The sequence below is a fragment of the Saccopteryx bilineata genome, chromosome 4 (assembly GCF_036850765.1).
Source record: "Saccopteryx bilineata isolate mSacBil1 chromosome 4, mSacBil1_pri_phased_curated, whole genome shotgun sequence".
Lineage (NCBI taxonomy): Eukaryota > Metazoa > Chordata > Mammalia > Chiroptera > Emballonuridae > Saccopteryx > Saccopteryx bilineata.
Genome location: NC_089493.1, coordinates 154,180,483 through 154,193,089, shown reverse-complemented (window position 1 = coordinate 154,193,089; position 12,607 = coordinate 154,180,483). Strand labels below are relative to the sequence as shown.

The 12,607-nt window shown below is 46.3% G+C and overlaps 1 protein-coding gene across 12 annotated transcripts in view; it reads left to right on the top strand.

The window, feature by feature from the left end:
• TRRAP (transformation/transcription domain associated protein) overlaps window positions 1-12,607 on the top strand; it is a 144,525-nt gene that overhangs the window by 30,404 nt on the left and 101,514 nt on the right. For all 12 annotated transcript variants that reach the window (XM_066272267.1, XM_066272266.1, XM_066272265.1 and 9 more), the window contains exons 13-18: window positions 1,279-1,357; window positions 3,335-3,569; window positions 4,241-4,607; window positions 4,698-4,795; window positions 6,859-7,053; window positions 8,248-8,439. In XM_066272267.1, coding sequence (XP_066128364.1) covers window positions 1,279-1,357; window positions 3,335-3,569; window positions 4,241-4,607; window positions 4,698-4,795; window positions 6,859-7,053; window positions 8,248-8,439 — 1,166 coding nt within the window. The remainder of the gene's footprint in view (window positions 1-1,278; window positions 1,358-3,334; window positions 3,570-4,240; window positions 4,608-4,697; window positions 4,796-6,858; window positions 7,054-8,247; window positions 8,440-12,607) is intronic.

Below are 12,607 nucleotides of genomic sequence, written 5' to 3'. Positions count from 1 at the left end.
CACTAGGCTGTCTGCACATGCTCAGAAGTTGTCCCTGAGTGGAGACCAGCTTTTTCTCATTCTGTGAGGTCTTCAGTCTTTCAGGGGAAGGGGAGAGGGTTGGTGGTGGTTCCACCTGCAGGATTAGAGGAACAGAAGAGCCCTGTTGGTTTCCAGTCACTTTGATCCAGGCTGAGACCCTTAAGCTGGCGCCCACGCCTCTGAGAACACTAAAATTTTCTAGGCCTTTGTAATTTATATGCAGAAATATTCTATACTGACTAAGCATAAAATGTTTAAGAAGGGTGACTTCAAGGCAGTGGACAAAGGGTCATTTAAAAGGTGCTGCCTTCCACCTTCTCCAGACAAGTTGGGGTTGATGGTGTCAGCTTTTTTTTTTTTTAGATTTTTTTTTTTTTTTAATTTTTTTTTTTTTTTTAAATTTTATTTATTCATTTTAGAGAGGAGAGAGAGAGGGAGAGGGAGAGAGAGAGAGAGGAGAGAGAGACAGGGGGGAGGAGCTGGAAGCATCAACTCCCATATGTGCCTTGACCAGGCAAGCCCAGGGTTTCGAACCGGCGACCTCAGCATTTCCAGGTCGACGCTTTATCCACTGCACCACCACAGGTCAGGCCAGGATTTTTTTTTTTTTTTGTATCTTTCTGAAGCTGGAGACGGGGAGAGACAGTCAGACAGACTCCCGCATGCGCCCGACCGGGATTCACCTGGCACGCCCACCAGGGGCGACTCTCTGCCCCTCCGGGGCGTTGCTCTGCCAGGACCAGAGCCACTCTCTAGCACCTGGGGCAGAGGCCAAGGAGCCATCCCCAGCGCCCAGGCCATCTTTGCTGCAATGGAGCCTTGGCTGTGGGAGGGGAAGAGATAGACAGAGAGGAAGGGGGGGTGGGCGCTTCTCCTATGTGCCCTGGCCGGGAATCGAACCCCGGCCCCCCGCACGCCAGGCCGACGCTCTATCGCTGAGCCAACTGGTCAGGGCCGATGGTGTCAGCTTTTAAGGACAATGGAATGCACCTGCAGAGAAGTTTGGGGACATGAAGTTCACTTCTTAGTTTATTCTCTGACACTGAATGTGGTGTCAATTGCATCGTTGACAGCCAGATGACTTATGTGGCCTCAGTACAGCGTGTCTTTTACCAAAATATGTCCGCGTGCTGTCTTCCTCACCTAGGTTCAGATCTGGGTTGCTAGTTGACTACAGATTGGCTGCCATGAAAGTGCTGCTATGTAATGCATAATTGGTTTAATTAGTGACATGTGCAATGGATATTTGTGTTCTAGAGTTCATTCCTTGCATGGACAAGCTGTTTGATGAATCCATACTAATTGGTTCAGGATACACTGCTCGAGAGACTCTCAGGTATGAGATTAAACCCATGATATCTGGGTGATTAAACGTGAAGGGCAGTGATTCCTGGCATTTTCTGTTACGAGTATTTCAACAGACATTGGCTGTTGGGCCCTCACTTCTGTTGGATTTAGAATTGCAATAATTTTTTGAAATGGCTTATGTTGCTTTTGTGCCTTTGCTTAAAGGGGAAAATCAGAGTAATTTTGATTTTAACTGTGGGTAAAACTTTATCAGACTAGGTTTAGTTTTTGTTTCTTTTCTATATAATAAATGAATCTTTTCATTATTAAAGAATATTTGATAACCTACCAAGAAAAAAGACGGAAAGAAAGCCTTTGGGTTTTGCACATGGAGCTCAAGTAACACAGATACTATTTTGGTGTATTTCCTTCTAGTTTTTATTTCTTATGCATGTCATTGTGATATTTATTGTTTCTCAAGGAGAAAATTAATGATTTAGTCATCTTTGCAACATAAAGTGAATCAGCATTGGTAATATTTTGGCTTTAGTTAGGGAAGATTAATGGATCTCTTGAGAAATATGGAGAACACTTCAAATATGATATAGACTGTTCACTGTTTTCTATGTAAAAGTTATAAAATACTAAGTACTCTTTATAAGTATACATAAATAAAATATATGTACAAATGAATACTTACATAAAATTATAAGTGCTCTTTATAATGGGGTTGAGCCTGCCTGGAATTGGGCATTGGATCATGCTACTCCTGCTGGACACCCTCCAATGGCTTTCTGTTGCCCTTAGAAAAAGACAAACCCACTCTTTTTTTTTTTTTTTTTTTTTCATTTTTCTGAAGCTGGAAACAGGGAGAGACAGTCAGACAGACTCCCGCATGCGCCCGACCGGGATCCACCCGGCACGCCCACCAGGGGCGACGCTCTGCCCATCCTGGGCGTCGCCATGTTGCGACCAGAGCCACTCTAGCACCTGAGGCAGAGGCCACAGAGCCATCCCCAGCGCCTGGGCCATCTTTGCTCCAATGGAGCCTTGGCTGCGGGAGGGGAAGAGAGAGACAGAGAGGAAAGCGTGGCGGAGGGGTGGAGAAGCAAATGGGCGCTTCTCCTGTGTGGCCTGGCTGGGAATCGAACCTGGGTCCTCCGCACGCTAGGCCGACGCTCTACCGCTGAGCCAACTGGCCAGGGCGACAAACCCACTCTTGACTGTGGCACACAACTCCCATGGGATTGGCTTTTCCCTCCCCAACCTGCTACAGCCTCAGCGGCCTCTCAGCTCCTTGGCTGCTCCAGGCAGTTCCCACTCAGGGCTTTTGTCTTTCCTGTTTCCTCCATCTGAAAATTTCTGTGGCTTTTTGCTCCACAGCCCCCTTTTTGTCCTTCAGGTCTCAGTGTCCATGTCACCTCGAAGAGGCTTTGCCGGTCACCATGTCTCAGAGTGGGTCCCTGCCTGTCTTTCTCCCAGAGCTCTTTCACACATCTCCCAAGCACTATTGAACTTATATGCCTCATTGCTTCACCTGTGTACTTTCCCTGCTGTAAATAAGCTTCCTGAGGCAAGCACACTGTTTACTTTGGTCTGTAGTGTTCCTGGTGTCTAGCCCAGTGTTGGCAGGTGTCTAGTTGTTTAGTGTGTGAAAGCACTTAATAACTCAGGTTACAGAAGTATCTCTATAAAATGGCCCCAGTGCATATATAAAGTTTTGATATATACTATTTTCTATGAGCAACAAAACCCATTTAGTGAATGCTTGAGCTTATAATTATTTCTGCTCATGTTAACTCTGTTTGTCAATGTTACTATGACATGTATGAACTTGGAAAGTAAATTTATGAGCACTAAGGTTAGAGTTTTAGTTGTGTAGCTGGGGAAACTGGATCCCTATGTGTGCCTCATACGTGCATTCCCAGTGGTGGCTTTCCTGGGTGGGTAGTAGCAGAAGGGTGGCCTGGAAGCGTGGTCCTGTGGGACTGTTGAGATGTGCACTAGCAGAGGTCTCTGCCCGCAGGCCCCTCGCCTATAGCACTCTGGCCGACCTTGTGCACCACGTTCGGCAGCACCTGCCCCTCAGCGACCTCTCCCTAGCCGTCCAACTCTTTGCTAAGAACATTGATGACGAGTCCCTGCCCAGCAGCATCCAGACCATGTCCTGCAAGCTCCTGCTGAACTTGGTGGACTGTATCCGCTCCAAGAGCGAACAGGAGAGTGGCAACGGGAGAGACGTCCTGATGCGGATGCTGGAGGTACTGGCTCTCCAGAGAGGTCTCTGTGCTCTTCCATCCCGAACGCTGTGAACTTGTCCGGGCTTTGCTGTCAAGATTATGGGGCTGCCAGATTGCCAAGTGTGATTCTGTGTGTTAGCGCACTTTGGTTCAAATCCCTGCTCTCCCATTAACTAGCCAAGTGTCCGTGAGCAGGGTGCTGAGCTTCTCGGTGCTGATTTACTCATCTTTAAACCAGAGATACTCACAGCGTCTGCCTCAGAGGGCTGTGTGAGACAGATAAAACAGCACATGAGAGTTCTTAGTGCAGAACCTGGCAAGGCCCTGGGACACTGTATACAAAGTGCTGAATGACCTGTGAGTATCTCTGGGGGGGGGTGCCCAGTTGGGGTGTGGGGAAGGGGTAAAGTGTGATTTCTGCCTCCAGCAGACAGTTGTGTGGACCGTGTTGTCCTGGTTCTCACTCCAACCCTGTTATCATGCTCGTCACCCAGCAGTCCTGAGTGGATTGTTGACAGGTGCAGTGAGGTCGTGATAACATCTGTAGTTAGTAGAGGGGAAGACAGCACAGGCTCTTTTCTAATACAAAGCAGGTAGTTTCAGAGAGATTTTCATGTTTTGTCTTGTGATAGAGTTGTTGACCTATTTAAAAGGAATGATTTTTGTCTTACCCCTCCACTTTCTCCTGCTAGGTTTTTGTTCTCAAATTTCACACCATTGCTCGATACCAACTGTCTGCCATTTTTAAGAAGTGCAAGCCTCAGTCAGAACTTGGAGCTGTGGAAGCAACTCTACCGGGGGTGCCCGCTGCCCCTGCAGCTCCTGGCCCTGCCCCCTCCCCAGCCCCGGTTCCCACCCCAGCTCCACCCCCGCCCCCTCCTCCTACCCCCTCCACCCCTGTGACCCCAGCCCCTGTGCCTCCCTTTGAGAAGCAAGGAGAAAAGGACAAGGAGGACAAGCAGACATTTCAAGTCACAGATTGCCGAAGTTTGGTAAAAACCTTGGTTTGTGGTGTCAAGACCATCACGTGGGGCATCACGTCATGTAAAGCACCTGGTGGTAATTCCGCTCTTGAGTTATTCAGGCAAACATTGCTTTTCACATTGTGGGTTTTATTTGCATTGACTTACCATGCTGTTTCTTTTCCAGAAGCTCAGTTCATTCCCAACAAGCAGTTGCAGCCCAAAGAAACTCAGATTTACATCAAACTTGTGAAATATGCAATGCAGGCATTAGATATTTATCAGGTAAGAAAGTGCCCTCGATTGAGTATGAAAATTACCCCTTAGAATTAGAGATGCTAGTTGATGGAATAGGTGTTATTTTTGGATGGTCTAAAGTGTTTGTGTGCCCAGGTTTACTTTTGTTCTGTATATCACAGCATTGCATTTATGGTGAGAATTCTATTTTTTTTTTTTTTTTTTTTTTTTGTATTTTTCCGAAGTTAGAAGCAGGCAGGCAGACTCCCGCATGTGCCCGACCGGGATCTACTCAGCATGTCCATCAGGGGGTGATGCTCTGTCCATCTGGGGCGTTGTTCTGCTGTGGCCGGAGCCATTCTAGCACCTGAGGTGAAGGCCATGGAGCCATCCTCAGCGCCCAGGCCAACTTTGCTCCAGTGGAGCCTTGGCTGCGGTAGGGGAAGAGAGAGAGAGAGAGAGAGGAAGGAGAGGGGGAAGGGTGGAGAGCAGATGGGTGCTTCTCCTGTGTGCCCTGATCGGGAATTGAACCCAGAACTTCCACATGCCGGCTGATGCTCTACTGCTGAGCCAACTGGCCAGGGCTATGATGAGAATTCTTGTTTATGTGTGATAGGTGTATTTTGGGGGAGGTGATATAAATGCAATGTAATAGAAACAAGATTGAAGTGTACTTAATTTGTTCTTTTTTGGAACACGTAACAAAATCTTTTAAAAATTATTTTCTAAAATTAAGCTTAGAGGCTTTTTTTTTTTTTTTTTTTTTGTATTTTTCTGAAGCTAGAAACGGGGAGAGACAGTCAGACAGACTCCCGCATGCGCCCGACTGGGATCCACCTGGCACGCCCACCAGGGGCACGCTCTGCCCACCAGGGGGCGATGCTCTGCCCCTCCGGGGCGTCGCTGTGTCGCGACCAGAGCCACTCTAGCGCCTGGGGCAGAGGCCAAGGAGCCATCCCCAGCGCCTGGGCCATCTTTGCTCCAATGGAGCCTTGGCTGCGGGAGGGGAAGAGAGACAGAGAGGAAGGAGAGGGGGAGGGGTGGAGAAGCAGATGGGCGCTTCTCCTGTGTGCCCTGGCCGGGAATCGAACCCAGGACTTCTGCACGCCAGGTCAACGCTCTACCACTGAGCCAACCGGCTAGGGCCGTATTTTTTTTTTTTTTTTTTTTTTTTTTTTTTTGGTATTTTTCTGAAGTTGGAAACGGTGAGGCAGTCAGACAGACTCCTGCATGCGCCCGACCAGGATCCACCTGGCATGCCCACCAGGGACGATGCTCGTGCCCATCTGGGGCGTCACTCTGTTGCAACCAGAGCCATTCTAGCGCCTGAGGCAGAGGCCACAGAGCCATCCTCAGCGCCTAGGCCAACTTTGCTCCAGTGGAGCCTTGGCTGCGGGAGGGGAAGAGAGAGACAGAGAGGAAGGAGGGAGGTGGGTGGAGAAGCAGATGGGCGCTTCTGCTGTATGCCCTGGCCGGGAATCAAACCCGGGACTCCTGCATGCCAGGCTGACGCTCTACCACTGAGCAAACCGGCCAGGGCCCAAGCTTAGAGAATTTGATAGAATTTTTTTTTTTTTTTTTTTTTGCATTTTTCTGAAGCTGGAAACAGGGAGAGACAGTCAGACAGACTCCTGCATGCGTACGACCGGGATCCACCCGGCACGCCCACCATGGGGTGACGCTCTGCCCACCAGGGGGCGATGCTCTGCCCATCCTGGGCATCGCCATGTTGTAACCAGAGCCACTCTAGCGCCTGAGGCAGAGGCCACAGAGCCATCCCCAGCGCCTGGGCCATCTTTGCTCCAGTGGAGCCTTGGCTGCGGGAGGGGAAGAGAGAGACAGAGAGGAAGGTGCGATGGGGGGGTGGAGAAGCAAATGGGCGCTTCTCCTGTGTGCCCTGGCCGGGAATCGAACCCGGGTCCTCCGCACGCTAGGCCGACGCTCTACTGCTGAGCCAACTGGCCAGGGCTTGATAGAATTTAGGAGGAGCATTTATACTCTAATTCAAGTGCTCTATTTTAAGTATACAACTGATCTGATTAGGTGATGGAATATATTCAGAGATGTTTGGCTTTAATGCCCATGGTTTGCTTGTTTTTTTTCTGTGCTAGGTCCAGATAGCAGGAAATGGACAGACATACATTCGAGTAGCAAACTGCCAGACTGTTAGAATGAAAGAAGAGAAGGAGGTATTGGAACACTTTGCTGGTGTGTTCACAATGATGAATCCCTTAACATTTAAAGAAATCTTTCAAACCACAGTCCCTTATATGGTGGAAAGAATCTCAAAGAATTATGCTCTTCAGGTATAAAACCTTTTTTTCCCCTAAGTTTTAGTTATTGATTTTAGAGAGGGGAAAGGAGGGGGAGGGAGAGAGGGAAAGAAACATTGATTTGTTGTTCCACAACCTGTGCATTCATTGGTTGATTGTTGCATGTGCCCTGACCAGGGATGGAGCCCGCAACCTTGCACATCGGGATAACACTCTAACCAACCAAGCTACTGAGCCAGGGTTGAAACTCCTTTCTTATACAGGGCTCTTCGGGTTTATGGCAGTCTCGACATATGACATTTTTATGTAGTTTATGATGCTCACTCCTATAAAAACAAAAAAATTGAGACGTGAGAGTTTTGACTTACGTTGTTAGCGTTGTACTTATGGACTATGTGGGCGAACTAGTTTAGTTGTGCATGGCAGAAGAATACGCAGTAATGCGCCGTATGAATGAGGGAGGTCGTGCCCCCAGTACACTTAACCACACCAGTTTGGACTGGTAATAGTGCAAGTGTCTCGTTTATGTTAGGCTAGAGTGTGTTTTGACTTACACCAAAATTTGGGTTACGTCACTGTCGTAGGAGTAGAACTGTGTCATAACCTGAGAACCCCCATATTCTTTCAATATTAACTATAAAATTCTTTGTTGAATTCTTGGTATTCTGTTTATTTTGAGGATTTTCTAAATATTATGTGTAGGAATGTTCTTTTAGAGCAAAATTTAGAAAAATACTGTTTTTTCCCCAAAATCTCAAGATACTTTGGACCAGTTCCTTTTATTTATAGAAATTCAATGTGTTAGGTGTAGGCTCTTGTTATTTGATGGTAAGGATAGAATACCATATTAAATACTTGAAGTGAACTATTCCACTCAAGACTTATTAAATCAATTTTATTTTTTTCCTTTGGTGATAATTAATTTCTTGGAGTTGTCTGTCAGGTTTGAGTTTGTAGTTTTGGAAAGTTTATTTTTCTTATAGCTCCTGCGGGAAAAGGATTTTTTTGGTCATATTCTTTTCTTTCTTTTTACTTAATGATTTTATTTATTGATTTTTACAGAGTGAGAAGTATCAGCTTACAGTTGCTTAAGTTTAGTTGTTCATTGATTGTTTGTCATATGTGCATTGACCAGGCAAGCCCAGAGTTTCGAACCAGTGACCTCAGTGTTCCAAGTTGACGCTCTATCCACAGGCCAGGCTGTCATATTCTTTTCTTTTTTTACAGATTGTTGCCAATTCCTTCTTGGCAAATCCTACTACCTCTGCTCTGTTTGCTACGATTCTGGTGGAGTATCTGCTTGATCGCCTGCCAGAAATGGGCTCCAATGTGGAGCTCTCCAACTTGTACCTCAAGCTGTTTAAGTTGGTGTTTGGCTCAGTCTCCCTGTTTGCAGCTGAAAATGAACAAATGCTGAAGGTAAAGCTGGTTTAGATCCAAGCAGTACTTGGTTTTAGCGTTTGTTGTTGTTACTTTTGAACAAAAACTGGAATGGCTGTTTTTATATTTGTAAAGTGCTCTTTTTTACAGGGCTCTTTTATTTAGAAAAATAAATTTAATGAGGTTACATTGATCAGTAAAAGGACATAAGTTTCAAGTGAATAAGTAAAATGCTCTTTGAATTAATAAAATATGGCTGGTTGGCTCTGTGGTAGTGCATTGGCCCGGTGTGTGGATGTCTCAGGTTCAATTCCTGGTCAGGGCATACAAGAGCAGTGCCCATCTGCTTCTCCACCCCTCCCCCTCTTGCGCCTCTCTCTCTCTCTCTCTCTCTCTCTCTCTCTCTCTCTCTCTCGTCCCTTCCTGCAGCCATGGCTTAATTGGAGTGAGTTGGCCCTGGGCCCTGAGTATGGTCCATGGCCTCCGCCTCAGGTGCTAAGAAGAGCTTGATTGCTGAGCAATAGAGCAACACCCAGATTGGCAGGGCATTGCCCCCTAGTGGGCTTGCCAGGTGGATCCTGGTTGGGGCACATGAGGGAGTTTGTCTCTCTTCCTCCCCTTCTCTCACTGAATTGAATGAATGGATTAATATTTGCAATAAATAAGGGCCAAGTGTGAAAAACATTTTATGTAATTTTAAGCAGAGCTTAATTTATCTGATTTAAAATGAAAACTTCAGAACTCTTATGGTAGGCAGTGGCTTGTCATTAATATTGCTGCCACTAATGTCTTTTTTAAATTCCATTTCTTAAAAAAAAAAAAAAAAAAAGCCCTGGCTGGTTGGTTCAGAAGTAGAGTGTTGGCCCGGTGTGTGGATGTCCCGGGTTCAATCCCCAGTCAGGGCACATAGGAGAAGCGCCCATCTGCTTCTCCACCCTTCCCCCTCTCCTTTCTCTCTGTCTCTCTCTTCCCCGCCTGCAGCCAAGGCTCCATTGGAGCAAAATTGGCTCTGGCACTGAGGATGGCTGCAGCTTCAGGTGCTAGAATGGCTCCCGCTACAATGGAGCAACACCCCAGATGGGCAGAGCATCACCCCCTGGTGGGTATGCCAGTTGGATCTCAGGAGGGAGCTTGTGGGAGTCTGTCTGACTGTCTCCCCACTCCTAACTTTGGAAAAATACAAAAAAAATTTTTTTTCTGAATTACACAAGTAAAATAAGAAACATATCATCCTTATTTTAAAAATTAAGTGACACAGCCTGACCAGGCGGTGGCGCAGGGGATAGAGCATTGGACTGGGATGTGGAGGACCCAGGTTCAAGACCCCGAGGTCGCCAGCTTTAGCAACAGGCTCATCTGGTTTGAGCAAGGCTCACCAGTTTGAGCCCAAGGTCGCTGGCTCGAGCAAGGGGTCACTTGGTCTGCTGTAGGGCCCCCCCCCCCGTCAAGGCACATATGAGAAATCAATCAGTGAACAACTCAGGAACTGCAACGAAGAATTGATGTTTTTCATCTCTCTCCCTTCCTGTCTTTCTGTCCCCCTCTCTGACTCTGTCTCTCCCACAAGAAAAAATAAAAATAAAAATTAAGTGATGCAAAAGAATGTAGAAGGAAAAATTTGTCTTCACCTCTCCAATCCAGGAAAGTGTGTCAGGAATTGTCCACTTTAACTTTGTTTCCTCTGTATGTGTATATTCTCTGTGGCAATAAACGTTTCATTTCAGGACTGTTGGTTTCTTTTTCCCCTTTAAATCAAGAATTCTAACCATTTTGTGTTCCTTAATTAAAATTATCTTGGAAGAGATGTCGCCAACATTTTTTTTGTTTGTTTTGTTTTGTTTTAACAGAGTCAGAGAGAGGGACAGATAGGGACAGACAGGAATGGAGAGAGATGAGAAGCATCAATCATCAGTTTTTCGTTATGACACCTTAGTTGTTCATTGATTGCTTTCTCATATGTGCCTTGACTGTGGGCCTTCAGCAGACCGAGTAACCCCTTGCTGGAGCCAGCGACCTTGGGTCCACGCTGGTGAGCTTTTGCTCAAACCAGATGAGCCTGCGGTCAAACTGGCGACCTTGGGGTCTTGAACCTGGGTCTTTCTGCATCCCAGTCCGATGCTCTATCCATTGCACCACCGCCTGGTCAGGTATCGCCAACATTTTTGTAGGTGACTCGTCTTTTGTAATTTGATTTCATCAGTTGAATCCCGAAAATGGGTATAAAATCTTATGGTTCATTGCCCTTTAGAAGCAGCGGATTGCGAAACACAAATCTTGTAAATGTTTACTTCACTTATGGCAAAATTTTAATTCATGTAGAAAGTTTACTATCCCCTGTTGATTTGGAAGAGAGATGCTTCGGTGGGGAAAATTTAAAGCTGTAGACAGGATCCATTGTTTCTAGAATAAAAGTACAGATGGTAAGAAAAAGCAGCAGTGGTCTGTGCTTTCATGTGATGGTTTGCTCTTTTTTTTCAGTTTATATAGTAATCTGTTAACAATCTTTTTTTTTTTTTTTTTTTTGGTATTTTTTTGTATTTTTCTGAAGCTAGAAACGGGGAGAGACAGTCAGACAGACTCCCGCATGTGCCTGACCGGGATCCACCCGGCACGCCCACCAGGGGGTGACGCTCTGCCCACCAGGGGGTGACGCTCTGCCCACCAGGGGGCGACGCTCTGCCCATCCGGGGCATCTCTCTGTTGCGACCAGAGCCACTCTAGTGCCTGGGGCAGAGGCCAAGGAGCCATCCCCAGTGCCCGGGCCATCTTTGCTCCAGTGGAGCCTCGGCTGCGGAGGGGAAGAGAGAGAGAGGAAGGAGAGGGGGAGGGGTGGAGAAGCAGATGGGCGCTTCTCCTGTGTGCCCTGGCTGGGAATCGAACCCGGGACTTCTGCACGCCAGGCTGACGCTCTACCACTGAGCCAACCGGCCAGGGCTCTGTTAACAATCTTAATGTTACTTTTGTGTTACTATGAAAAAAAATACTTGATTTTTTTGAAAAGGGTAAAAGACATAATTGTAATGTGTTCACATAACTTTGTGTCTTCAAATAATTCAGTTTGTGCTAGCATTAGATACAACTTGTGTAGAACGACAACAAAAACAAACCTAATGGGAAGATGTTCAGGAAAAGCATTCAGAGAACAAATAATAGAACTGTTTGTCTAAAGAATATACATGCATTTGATTCATTTTATAAAATAATTATTTCATGCCATATACAGTAACAGGTTGGGAACTGTATCAGTCAGTGACTGCCGAGTTTATAGTTCATAATTTGCTTTAATATGACATTTTTGCAGGTATTTTTCAACTTAACCTGTCACATGTCAAAACCAGGATTTGGAGTACAAAACAAAAACCTAATCTGACTTAAAACATTAAAGTTATAATAAGATGATAAATTTTTTTTATTTTTATTTTTTGTATTTTTTTGAAGTTGGAAATGGGGAGGCCGTCAGACTCCTGCATGCGCCCAACCGGGATCCACTGGGCACGCCCACCAGGGGGCGATGCTCTGCCCATCTGGGGCATCACTCTGTTGCAACCAGAGCCATTCTAGCACCTGAGGCAGAGGCCACAGAGCCATCCCCAGCGCCCAGGCCATCTCTGCTCCAATGGAGCCCGGCTGCGGGAGGGGAAGAGAAAGAGAGGAAGTAGAGGGGGAGGGGTGGAGAAGCAGACGGGCGCCTCTCCTGTGTGCCCCGGTCTGGAATTGGACCCGGGACTCCCGCATGCCAGGCCAGTGCTCTACCACTGAGCCAATTGGCCAGGGCTGATAAAATGCTTTTTAGAATTTGTTTTAAAGAGATACCCATTTTTCGATCAAGTCTTCCAAAACCTTATAATCTGAAATGTCTTTGAGGCTCTTCCAAACTCTACATATTTGATTAGTAGGGAAATTTAGTTCCTTTAGGTTACTTGTTGAGTTTCGATTGTTACAGGAAACAGACTTCTTTCATTTTGTTTGGTCATTTAGTCTCATACAGGAGTGACTGTATTTGCAAGTACTGCCGCACTGACAAATAGGAACCTGTTAAATGCTGCTTTCACAGCCAGACTGGTGGAGACAAACAATATCTTAAGAGAAATTAGTTTGAATCAAATAAAGGTTGGAAAGTTTTTTTGTTTTCCCTTTTGGAATAAACTTCTAAGAATTACCTTCCAGAGCCTGACCTGTGGTGGCGCAGTGGATAAAGCGTCAACCT